The sequence below is a fragment of the Maylandia zebra genome, linkage group LG12, assembly GCF_041146795.1.
Source record: "Maylandia zebra isolate NMK-2024a linkage group LG12, Mzebra_GT3a, whole genome shotgun sequence".
NCBI classification, from domain to species: domain Eukaryota; kingdom Metazoa; phylum Chordata; class Actinopteri; order Cichliformes; family Cichlidae; genus Maylandia; species Maylandia zebra.
Window position 1 is genome coordinate 39,778,059 of NC_135178.1, and position 12,861 is coordinate 39,790,919.

Here is a 12,861-nt window from a genome sequence, read left to right on the forward strand (position 1 = left end):
CACTGGTTTGTGATCCTCAGTGAGCATGTCAATACTACTACTACTACTACTAATAATAATAATAATAATACATTTTATTTATAGGCACCTTTAAGTCCCTCAATAATGTGTTAGTCCCCATAGGGAAATTACTCCTCTGCATTTAACCCATTTACCCAGTGAAGCAGTGGGCAGCCATTGAATGCTGAGCAACGTATAAATGGACTAAGACAGAGTCAGTTGTATGCAATACTGAATAGATGGGTTTGAGAGGTGATTTAAAAGTGGTGAGAGAGTTTGTGGTCTGGAGATCTGGTGGAAGTGCATCCAGTGTTTTATTGCCATTAAGTTTTAGAAAGTTGTTAGTGCTGAGTTAAACCAGAGCTTGATTTCACTGTCAATGACATAAATCCATTGAGGATTAGGGATTTAAAGCACTCAGGCTCAGCACGATTAACTGTTCTAATCACGTTAATGCCTTTAACTTGCTTTGCTGTTTACACTTCAGAGATGCAGTGATGTCTCCTGCTTTATGACAGCAGCACTTTTGGGTTAGGTGGAGCACTTTTAAATTGTTGGGGCTGTGATTCAACATTTTTCTCTGCATAGTCACATGTAGATGTTTCACATCTAGTCAGACTTTCCTATTGGTCTGAATTCCTCTGCAGCGCCTTGTAGGCTGGTTTCTTTTGTTCGTTCAGATCAACACTTCATGCTGTGCATAGTTCTTGAACTGTAGCATGAACTCTGGAAAATTCAATAAATGTGTGTGAAGACACTTTCACCATGTTACAAAAGTGCTGCTTATCTACTTCATCCTGTCTGCGTTTCCTCAAATTCATCATGGAGTAGGCACATCCTGGAGCGTGCATCAACATTAGACAAATGGGAAGAATCAATCGAAAGTGGCTCGAACAGTGTCAGAGAGGTTTGTGGGTTTTTTCTCATCTGGCTTAAGAGCAGTGCTGGTACTCAAAACACATGATCTGAAAGCAAAGTAAGCAGCAGCTCCAGAAATACCAGCAGCAGTCTTTCCCACACCTTTCTATCAACAACACTTCTTTGTCCACTAAGCCGTTAAAACAGCTTTACTCTCTTCATCAGAGACCAGGGGGACGCACTCGCATTTCTCATCCAGCCAGGTACTGTGTGTGAAATTTTGAGGTGAGAAATGAATTTAATCCATTTTGGAATTGGGCTATAATATGACAAAATGTGGAACGAGTGGAGTCCTGTAAACTCTGGATGCACCGTGTATATGAGCCTCTGCAAATGAGCAGAATGCTGTTTAGCTGTGGAAATCAGGCGTGGCACACCTGGAGCAGAAAACAGCTCTCTTTCATGAAGAGGTCAAAAGGTCAGTGGGCGTAACAGTGTTAGTGTCTGATTGTCTACATTGGTCTTCACAAGACACTCCAAAAATAAATATGATAAATTGCTCGTTGTTTTTTAATTTAGATCCACTCGTAATAAATAAAAGCTGTAGTGTTCAAAATATTTCTGTAATCACAAGGCTCCGCCCATTTTACTGAGGTCCATCCGTAATCAGAGTCCTGACATCGCATCTGAGCTGGAGTGTTGGAAAACTACTGTAAACCAGTGAACCAGTGAAAGCATCTCAGTTAGAAGTAAAAGTAACCAGACCAGTTGGCCTGTGTGTCTAACCAGTAAGTCATGCTTTCACTTATCAGGCTGCTTATGAAGAAACAAAAGTGAAAAGCTTTTCCTGAAGCCTGTGATGCTCATTCAGCTGTGCCAGTGTGTGTCAGTGTGCGACTGTGTGTGTGAAGCAGGATGGAGGGATCCAAGTGTCCACCGGTGATCGTGGAGGGGGACTGGACTCCGGCTCAGACCAAAGCCCTGAAGAACAAACTGCAAATTTACTTCATGAGCAGGAAGAAGTCGGGCGGGGGAGACTGCCAGGTGGAGGCGGAGGAAGGAGCACCGAGGGCGGCTGTTTACTTCAACTCAGTGGAGGGTGAGAGTCTGCTTCATGGGTTAATTTTTTATATCCTCATATCTGTCTGGTTGCTGGAGTCTTTTAGAAATGTGTATTTACAGCCAGGAAATGATCCCACAGCAGCAGTTTGATTGGATTAGAACAAACTGCAGATTTACAGCTTCAAACAGCTGATTTTTAAAAGTGTGTGAGCGTGTATTCATGTCTTTATGGGGACCAACAATTGGAAGTTTACTTTGCTTGTGGGGACCAAAATCCTGGTCCACACAAGTTTGAAGGCCTTCCTGAGACTCAAAATGTGGTTTTAGTGTTAGGGTTACAATTGGGTTACGGTTAGGTTTAAGGTCAGGGTTAGGCATTCATTTTCCATGGTTAGGGTTAGGGGCTAGGCAAAGCATTATGTCCATTACATGTCCCTACAAGATATGAATACCTGTGTGTTTGGTTTGCTGTGATTTCAGTGAGAGAGCGAGTCCTTGCGAGGAAGGATCATGTGATCACCCTGGACAGTCAAACCATTCAGTTATGGCTGAGCTCAGCAGCAGTAAGTCCAGTTTAACATGTTTCATGTGGATTTTTCCTCACTCAACTGCATATTTTCTGCTGATATCATGGCTCTTTGTGTGTTTTGTACGTTGCCGTATGATGGGGTGTGGCTCCTCTGAGCTCCAATAATAACCAGCCTGACTGGCAAGATGATGTCATGTATTCGTTGGGGTTAAAGGCAGTGAAATGACTCATCAGGGCAGCACAGCCTAACCTCCAAATCTCCCAGTTTACACTCTCCTCTCAAAGATTTAGTGATGTTCGATTCGTGAACGAATCATTCAGTACTCGAGAATCACTTTACTGACTCGTGAATCATGATTCACAAGCGCAACTGACTCACTGACTCATCCCTGTTGCTGTTAGCAAACTAATTCCATTAGTAGAAATATATCTAGCTTATAATTAAAATTGTGGGGGAAAAACAACAGCCAGTTTATTGACAAAAACATTCCTGCTTTGAACTGGAAGAAAAAACCCTGAGTAGAAGCTCACATCAAGACAATAGCTCCTCGGTTCACAGTAGCATCGCTCAGCTAGCATGCTAACAGCGCATTTGAGGTACTCACCCCCTCCCTTGCTGTGCTGAATCATAGCGTAAGGCGAATCACTCACTCCCTCCCTCCTGGCTCACAGCTTCTTCTTTGTCTTCTTGGTTGGCAATCAATGTTAAGACTGAGAACCTTCACAGACAACCAATGTTAAGGCACTTTACCGACCCCTGGCTCACAGCTCCGTGGACATTTAGATGAGAAAATATATATTTGACACATTTAAGAAAAATACTAATAAAATAAAATAAAAATAAATAAATGTTTCCTTTGGAATTTTTTTGCTCTTTTTTGCTCTAAAGAAAATAGTTGTTTTCTTTTACAATCATTCCTCTTAGCAGTAGGATATACATTAAAAGAGAAACAAATTAAGTTTGAGTGAAAATATACATTTTTGCACTCTCTGGTCAACTGACTCAGTGACTCAAATGACTCAATAAAATCCGATTCACTTTGGTGAGTGACTCATTAAAACTCGATTCAGTAAAAAGAATCGAATTTACCATCACTACAAAGATTCACAAAATAAACTTTTGCCTTTAATGTCACTAATCGTTCCTCACAGCTACAGCATGTTAACACTGGACTGTTTAGAAAGAAAGTCACATGCGTCGTGTAATGTGATGTTAGAAATGCTAATCAGAGACAGATCAGAGTTTGCACAGGATCAAACTTCGGATTTTTAACTTTTGCTCAGACAACAGAAGCAATCTGAGGATTTCAATTACACATTTTCACATTTAATATATTCGATAAAGTAGTTAGATATCACATTTATGGAAAAAAAATGTTCTCTTATTGTATAAAGTGATATAAAGTAAAGTAACAAAGTCCTGAAGCTGGATATGGGCTCAGTTTCTGTGAGACGACGGCCTCATGCAGCTCCAGTTCTCCTTCATGGTGTAAACTTCTAAAAATGAAATAGATGCTTATTTGGCGTTTCCTGTTTCCTCTCTGCTCCACACTGAACTTCACTGCTCTCCACGTTCCTCCTGACTCCATCATAACTCTACTCAAATGTGATTGTAAAGTACTTTCAAAGTTCTTGCTTTTTTAAAAATTTCATTTAATTTAATTTAATTTAAATTATCTGTATTACATTTCTCTGTTCATCACTTTGGCCAACACTTGATGTCTTTTAAATGTGCTATATATAAAGATGACTTGACTTTAAATTTCAGTTCCACTTCAACTTATTTTTTTATTTACTTTCATTGAAACAAATTGTGAGTTCATAAAAGTGGATCCACCAGAATCTCAAGAAAGAAACACAGAGTATGAGTAGCTGTTAAAAAAAACTGTTCAGGTTTTCTGATGAGTTTATCATTCACTCAGTGAACAGCAATAAAACATTCAGCTCACGCTCACATGTGTCAGTCAGGTCATGTGATGATATATAGACTATTCACCCATACAGGAATTTTTTTTTAATCAGGCTATTGCTGCTGTCTGTTATTTATATTTATACTCTTTATGAATGTTTCTGCAGCATTTAAACTGTGCTGTTTGCTGAGTTCAGTGGTCTAATAATGAAGCTATTCTTTTTTTCAATTGTTTTTTCAAGAAATAAAAAGTTTAAAACTCAAAAAAGTTTGAAATGTGCAATGCTTGAAATGCTTGTTAAACTGAATGCAGACATACTTTTAGATTAAATCTTATTTTTGTTTTTTCTCAGAGCCCAACATGCAGTGACGATGTCTCAGGTAAATCCTCCTCTCAGTTTATCTCCTTAGTTTTCATCATCACAGTTTTTTTTTCAACCTCTTCTTCATGTGAAACAAGCTACAGTGAGTGTTTGTGGTACTGAATGAAGATTTTACTGGACTTAAAGTTGAAGCACATTCACATCACAAACTGATCTGTCAACATGTCAGATCAGTTTGTTAAACATGTTCTTCATTTGACTGATTATTTATTGTTTCTATGAAGAAAAACAATAAGATCAAATTTAAATCAGTTTGATGTGCAAAGCTTTGTTTGAGCTTTTCTCTGAGCTCCTGTGGTTCGATGTGTTCATGTTTGCTGATCATTACTCTAAACTGGACAATCTGGATCCTCTTGATTCTCAGACTCATCGATGGACACAAAGAAACCTCAGGCTGAACCTGGAAATGGAGCTGCTGCTGCCAGCAAAGAGGGTAAAAACAATCTGTTTAAATAAAGAGAGCTCATGAAAAAATACAGAAAGCTTGTATTTATACTTTATAAAATCACCAAAAAAATTGGCTTTACTGTAGTTGGTCTTTTCATTGAATAAACCCTCACCTTCATCAGCACATGGAGAAGATTTTTTTTTAAAGCTGTAAAGTGACAAAAACAATTTCCTATATGTTATTATAATTACAAAGTCAAGTCAAGTCAGTGCTGATGAGTCTCTCAGGACTTGTTGATGTAGGCAGCTGCAGCTGGAAGAAGCTTTGCTCTCATGAGGTGCATCCTACTGTCTGAGGTTTATTGAAGTCCTCCTACCCATGATTTTCTACTGTTTACAGAGCACATTTTATTTCTGATGAAAATTTAAACTTTTTTTTCCCCCTTTTAAAGTCTGTGAAGGTTCTCAGTCATCCAGGTCATCGTTACTTTCCTTTTAAAGAGAAATGTTGCTGAAAGTAAAGTTTCAGGAATAACAGGTGAACAAAAGCCTCCTTCCCTCACTGCTCACAGACACTTTCTTTGATCAGGTTTGTGTGTTTCTCTCAGACTCAGAGTTGTCTCAGAGCTGTGCAGTGGTTTTGGAAAACGTCACAGACAACATGTCCACAGATCTGCTCTCCATGCTGGTGGAGAACATCTCTGGGTTGGATGAGAACGGCTACAGCATGGAGAGGATCCTGGAATCCAACAAAGCTGTGGTCACCTTCAGCAGCCCTGCAGGTAGGAAGCAAACAGCTGGATGTTTCCACATACACAAACACAACAAGACAATACAAGGACAAACATTCAAAATCCCCTTTAGGTTAACCTTTGAGTCTAATTTTAAATTGGCTTTAAACCTGACTTTATACACCAGTCCCATATCTGATCTAGAAAAGTGCAGAGAAGAGCCCATATTCAGATATTTTGTGATTTATGATGGGTCCTCTGTTTTATGTCTAAATATGTTCACCATTCTGTTTGCTGCCACTGCATCTCAACATCTTTGTTGCTTTACATACAACATAAAGTCGTCTACATACAAAATATGATCACAATATGCAGGAGCTCATTTAATATTTTTCTGTGAAGACAGAGCACAACCATTCCTTCTGTTATTCATTAAAACTGGATTCTAACCTTGAATCAGGATCTATTGCAAAGAACAGAAACAGCATAAAACCACGCAGGTCTGTCTGTAATAAAATGAAAGAAATTTAGACATATATTGGCAATTAATTTATTTCTGACAACATGTCTATATAATAGTTTATAGCCCAGCTCTTTTCTCTCATCCTCTGAAACTGTTTCAGTCTGAAAGGATTAATCTGGATTATTTTGCAGATGTGGAGAGATTCCTCTCTGTAAGTCAGAGCAGCACAAAGATGAAGAAACAAAGACTGACTGCTCGGCCTTTGGAGGCAGCTACGAACATCCGAGTAGAGAGTCCTCCTTTGACTGTGGTAAAAGGTATATATATTTTTAATGCACTTTCACATAGAAAGTTAACTATGCTGCGCTGACGGCTAGGCAGAGGTGTAGTCCAACTGAAAAACACCAGAGTGAGTGATTTTTTTTCTCAAGTGAAACAATTTAAATATTCACAGGTTGAGATTCACTTCTCACTTTTAATGTTTTTCACTCAACAAAGTTTATAAAGACAAAATGTGTGTTTTAAAATTAGTTGCCTCAAAGTGCTTTAAATGACAAGATAAAGACCCTAAAATATTAGAAAGAAAACAGAAAACTCCAACAATCTTACCCCATGAGTCTTGGCTACAGTGGCTACATTTAAAGGAAGAAATCTTCAGCAGAACCAGACTCAGGGAGGTGAGCAAGGGTCAGCACCAGGGGAAAGCACTCTGTTTACATCCAAAAGCTGTATTTCTAACCTGTACTTGGTAAGGAAATCTAAAATCTAAACGTGTCTGTTGTTGTTGTTTTTGAAGGCTGTAAGTTTCGATGATTTTTTTCTAGATGAATCTTACCTCCACCTGAGGTGCCACATGTATCTGTATTTGTCAGGCCTTGTTGATGAGGGCAGCTGCAGAATGGGGATTTTGCACTGATGGAGTGCATCCTCCTGTCTGATGTTTATTGAAGTCGTCAGCAGCTCTGCTTTAGATGACTTCCTCCTTTACTTATCTTAATGTAGCTTTTAAGGAGCACATTTTATTTCTGATGAAGGATTTAAACTTTTTCCCGTTGGGCCCATCCCGTTTAAAGAAAGAGAAATGCTGCTGAAAGTAAAGTTTTAGGAATAACTGTCACAATCTGCAGAAGCTGACTGTATGGAGTGAAGAGTTGGACCCAAGTGGAGACACAGGAAAATCAAACTTGATTTTAACTAAGTGCGAGCCGTTTATTGAAGGCTAGTAAAACAGTACAAAAACTAAGGGCAAAATGGGAAACTAAGTTGTAAACTAAACTGGGTGAGCTAAACAAAAAACAAAAAAACAAGAACAAGAACATAAATGTAGAAAACCTGAAACAAGAAGACTTGGCATGAATTCATGGACTTGGAAACATTGCATAATATAAAGAGAATGAACAGACAAGGAAGGAAGGGAAACTCAAAGAGTAAATACAAAACGGAGGTGATCAGAGGTAGTGGGAACACACGGGGAAAAAGCTGATATGAATGAACAAGACGCCACAGAAAAAGTGAAACTAATCACATTGAACATGGAAACACCAGACTCCATCCATCCATTTTCTTCCGCTTTATCTGGGACTGGGTCATGGGGGCAGCAGCCTCAGCAGAGAAGCCCAGGCCAGCTGAGAGATATAATCCCTCCAGCGTGTCCTGGGTCTGTCCCGGGGCCTCCTCCAGGTGGGACATTCCCGGAACACCTCACCCATGAGGCGCCCATGAGGCATCCTTGTCAGATGCCTGAACCACCTCCATTGGCTCCTTTCAATGTGGAGGAGCAGCGGCTGTACTCTGAGCCCCTCCCGGATGGCTGAACTTCTCTCCCCATCTCTAAGGGAGAGGTCAGCCACCCTTCAGAGGAAGCTCATTTCCACCGGTTGTATCCACAATCTCATTGTTGGTAGTGACCGAAAGAATGAGGATAGGGACATAGATCGACCAGTAAATTGAGAGCTTCGCTTTTACGCTCAGCTCTCTTGTCACCACAATGGACCAGTGCAACGTCCGCATCACTGCAGCTGCAGCACCAATCCGTCTGTCGATCTCCAGCTTCCTTCTTCTATCACTCGTGAACAAGACCCAGAGATACTTGAACTCCTCCACTTGGGGCAGGAACCTGTCCCCGACCCGGAGTGGGCACTCCACCCTTTTCCGGCTGAGAACCATGGCCTCAGATTTGGAGGTGCTGATCCTCATTCCTGCTGCTTCACACTGGCTGCGAACCGTTCCAGTGCGAGCTGGAGGCCCTCACCCGATGACGCCAACAGAACCGCATCATTCGTGAAAAGCAGAAATTAGATTCTGAGGACACCTAAGTGAAAGCCCTCCGACACTGGGCTGCACCTGGAAATCCTGTCCATAAAAATTATGAACAGAATCAGTGACAAAGGGCAGCCCTGGCGGAGCTCATCACCCACCGGGAACGAGTCCGACTTGTTGCCGGCTATGCGAACCAAGCCCTTGCAACGGTTGTATAGGGATCGAATGTCCCGTAGCAATGGGCCAAACACCATATACTCCGGCAGCACCTCCCACAGGACACCCCGAGGGACACGGTCGAATGCCTTCTCCAAGTCCACAAAACACATGTAGACTGGTTGGGCAAACTCCCATGCACCCTCCAGTATCCTTGAGAGGATAAAGAGCTGGTCCAGTGTTCCGCGACCAGGACGAAAACTGCATTGTTCCTCCTGTATCCGAGGTTCGACTAGCGGACGAACTCTCCTTTCCAGCACCCTGGCATAGACTTTCCCAAGGAGGCTGAGGAGTGTGATCCCCCTGTAGTTGGAACACACCTTCCGGTTCCCCTTCTTAAAAATGGGGACCACCACACCGGTCTGCCAGTCCAGTGGTGCCGCCCCTGATCTCCATGCAACATTGCAGAGGCGTGTCAGCCAAGACAGCCCTACAACGTCCAGAGCCTTCAGGAACTCGGGGCGGACATCATCCACACCAGGGGCTCTGCCACCAAGGAGTTGTTTAACTGTGTGGCGGAGGTGTGGTCCCACCCGCGGGTGCAGGGGAGGAGTGATGCAGTGAGCTCAACGGGGCGGTGCTGGAGAGGCAGGTGAGAACAGCTGATGGTGTTTGGACTGATTCCTTCCCCTTTTTAGTGAGACGGGAGAGGAGCGGAGGTGAAGCTGTGATCAGCTGAGGCCGGAACTGTCCAGACTACAGACTATCACTACAAACGAAAACTAAAAATAAACTTGGCTTCTGGCAGTAAAGAACTGTGTGTGCGTGTACGTGTGTGAGGTGCATTTCACAAACTGCCTCAGTGACCTCGCCCCCCAGAAATTGGCGGGTCATTCCCCTCATCCCCAGACTCTGCTTCCTCCTCAGAAGACGTGTCAGTGGGATTATGGAGGTCCTCAAAGTATTCCTTCCACCGCCTGACAATTTTCTCTGTCGAAGTCAGCAGCGCTCCGCCAGCACTATACACTGTACAGGTAGAACATCGCTTTCCCCTCCTGAGTCACCTGATGGTTTTTCCAGAATCTCTTCGAGGCAGTCTGAAAGTCTTTTTCCATGGCCTCTCCGAACTCCTCCCACACCAGAGTTTTTGCTTCAGCCACTGCCCGATCCGCATTCTGCTTGGCCTGTTGGTGCCTGTCAGCTGCCTGCAAAGTTCCACAGGCTAACCAAGCCCAATAGGACTCCTCCTTCAGTCTGGTGTGCACCACCACCTTGCGGCCGCAGCTCAGTGCAGCAGCTTCGGCAATGGAGGTGCATTCATGGTCCATTCAGACTCAATGTCTCCAGTCTCCCTCGGAATGCTGTTAAAGCTCTGCTGGAGGTGTGCGTAGCAAATCTCACAGACTGGGGTCTCTGCTAGGCATTCCCAGCGCACTCCCATTATACGTTTAGGTGCACCATGTCTATCCAGGGTCCTCCCCCACCACCTGATCCAACTCTCCACCAGGTGGTGATCAGTTGACAGCTCAGCCCCTCTCTTTACCTGAGTGTCCCGAACATATGGTCGCAGGTCTGGTGATATGATTACAAAATCGATCATCAACCTGCGATCTAGAGCGTCCTAGTGTCACGTGCACTTATGGACACTAATCTAACATGATAAACCGACGAGAACACGCACACTATAAATACATACAGAAGGGAAAGGGAACTTGAGATGAGACATGGACATAACTAAGCACAAACAGAAACATGATGGTTGGGGAGAAACACACGTGACATAAGGATTGGGTCACAAGGAGAAAACATGCAAACAAGAGGAGGAGATGTGAGACAAAGACATTACTGATATACATGAAGGGCAAAGAAGACTAAAACACAGGGACGAAAACACTAGGGGGATCTAATAAACATTACACTATCATGGCAGCCTAGGCAAAATAGAAATGAGCTTAAGATAACTAAATGAACTTAAACATAAACCAGTAACATCAAAATAAAAGAAATCTCCATACACTGGGTCATATGATCCAACATCCTGGCAATAACAGGCTGAATAAAAGCCTCCTTCCCTCACTGCTCACAGACACTTTCTTTGATCATGTTTGTGTGTTTCTCTCAGACTCAGAGTCGTCTCAGAGCTGTGCAGTGGTTTTGGAAAACGTCACACACAACATGTCCACAGACCTGCTCTCCATGCTGGTGGAGAACATCTCCGGGTTGGATGAGAACGGCTACAGCATGGAGAGGATCCTGGAATCCAACAAAGCTGTGGTCACCTTCGGCAGCCCTGCAGGTAGGAAGCAAACAACTGGACATTTCCACATACACAAATACAACAAGGCAATACAAGGACGAACATCCAAAATCCCCTTTAGGTTAACCTTTGAGTCTAATTTTAAACCTGACTTTATACAACAGTCACAGATCTGATCTGGAAAGGTGCAGAGAAGAGCCCATATTCAGATATTTTTTCCACACACATTGTGTAGTTGATGAATGGGTCCTCTTTTTGATGTCTAAATATTTAGTACTTTGAGATTTCAATAATGTAAATGAATGAATGAACACAAATGAGTCAACAGACACAATATTCCTCTTCGAGCAGGGAACTTATCATCTACATATAAAATAAGAACACAACACGTAGGACCTGATTTAATATTTTTCTGTGAACACTACCAGTACAACCATTCCTTCTGTTATTTATTAAAACTGTATTCTAACATTGAATCAGGACCCATTACAAAGAACAGCACACAACAACAGCAGGTCTGTCTCCAATAAATTGAAATTAATAAATTTAGACATACATTGGGAGCTTCATTTATTTCTGAAAACATGTCTATATAATAGTTTATAGCCCCAATCTGCTCTCTCATCCTCTGAAACTGTTTCAGTCTGAAAGGATTAATCTGGAGTATTTTGCAGATGTGGAGCGATTCCTCTCTGTAAGCCAGACCAGCACAAAGATGAAGAAACAAGGACTGACTGCTCGGCCTTTGGAGGCAGCTACGAACATCCAAGTGGAGAGTCCTCCTTTGACTGTGGTAAAAGGTACTAATCTTGTGCTATTTTATATACAGAGATGCAGTTAATTCATTTTCTTAATTACCTGCCAATAGCAGCAACAATTGGCTGCTCAGAATTGAACACATCTGATGAGGAACAAAGGAGCGAGTGATGTCCAGATGACAATAATATAGTGTAAGCAAAGGTTTTACATGTTTCTGTCGGAAAAAAAAAAAAAGGTAGTTAAGATCTGTTAGAGGATGCCAAAGAAAAATCGATATAATTTTAATGAATAGAAATACTTTCCTGATAGATTTGTTGGGGATTGTGTGAGGTCCTGAGGATTGAGACTCAGGTGGAGTGCATCATTTAGCCAGGGGATTATAAAAAAAAAAAAATATTCCACCGTATAAACCGGTAATCTGTGTGAAACAGCTGACTTGTAACATTTTCAGCAGAACACAACATTATATAGTGTCAGCTCTTTATTTGTTCATGAGGTAATGAAGTAAGTAAATAAAGTTTATTTATTAAGCGCTTTTCACAGACAGGCAGTCACAAAGCCCTGTACAAAGATTAAAATAAACAGTACAATCAATAGACATTATACACTTCACCTTTTACATTGTGTAAGTTAAATAATGTGAAGAATATAAAATACATAGATTAACAAAAGGCTTGTTTGAACAGAAAAGTAGTGATGTGCGATACCACTGATTTCCTTTCCGATACCAAGTAATATTCAGGGTGGTATCGATGATACTGTTCCGATACCGATACTTTGTACAAAAACTTATTTATTGTATCTCAAATTATAGCATCATAATAATTACAGGACATAAGATAACTTGTTCTTATCACTTAATGCAGAGTTCATCATATAGAAATAAAAAAACTGAAATTGTGCTATTTGAACACCTTGACTGCCTGCAGCACTAAAAGACTCCGTGAGAGACGTCTGTCCCTCTCCTCTTCAGTTCGCCTCAACATACGGTTGTCATGCACTGTAAAATCTAATTAGTTCACAGAACTCAAAAAAAAAAAAAAACTATGTAAACTCGTTGCTTCAAAAAACCCCAAAAAATAATTCAGTAACGTTTTACCTAAGATGA

At 41.6% G+C, this 12,861-nt stretch overlaps 1 protein-coding gene across 5 annotated transcripts in view; it reads left to right on the plus strand.

Annotated features, from left to right (window-relative positions):
- Nucleotides 1-1,725: 1,725 nt before the first annotated feature.
- The window catches only part of LOC105940554 (protein mono-ADP-ribosyltransferase PARP14), a 61,012-nt gene continuing 49,876 nt past the window's right edge, over nucleotides 1,726-12,861 (plus strand). For 3 of the 5 annotated variants that reach the window (XM_076891292.1, XM_076891294.1, XM_076891293.1), the window contains exons 1-8: nucleotides 1,726-1,957; nucleotides 2,401-2,483; nucleotides 4,712-4,739; nucleotides 5,106-5,174; nucleotides 5,737-5,910; nucleotides 6,514-6,639; nucleotides 10,860-11,033; nucleotides 11,669-11,794. In XM_076891292.1, coding sequence (XP_076747407.1) covers nucleotides 1,774-1,957; nucleotides 2,401-2,483; nucleotides 4,712-4,739; nucleotides 5,106-5,174; nucleotides 5,737-5,910; nucleotides 6,514-6,639; nucleotides 10,860-11,033; nucleotides 11,669-11,794 — 964 coding nt within the window. In that variant the 5' untranslated portion in view covers nucleotides 1,726-1,773. The remainder of the gene's footprint in view (nucleotides 1,958-2,400; nucleotides 2,484-4,711; nucleotides 4,740-5,105; nucleotides 5,175-5,736; nucleotides 5,911-6,513; nucleotides 6,640-10,859; nucleotides 11,034-11,668; nucleotides 11,795-12,861) is intronic. The other 2 variants (XM_076891295.1, XM_076891296.1) reach the window with 2 other exon arrangements.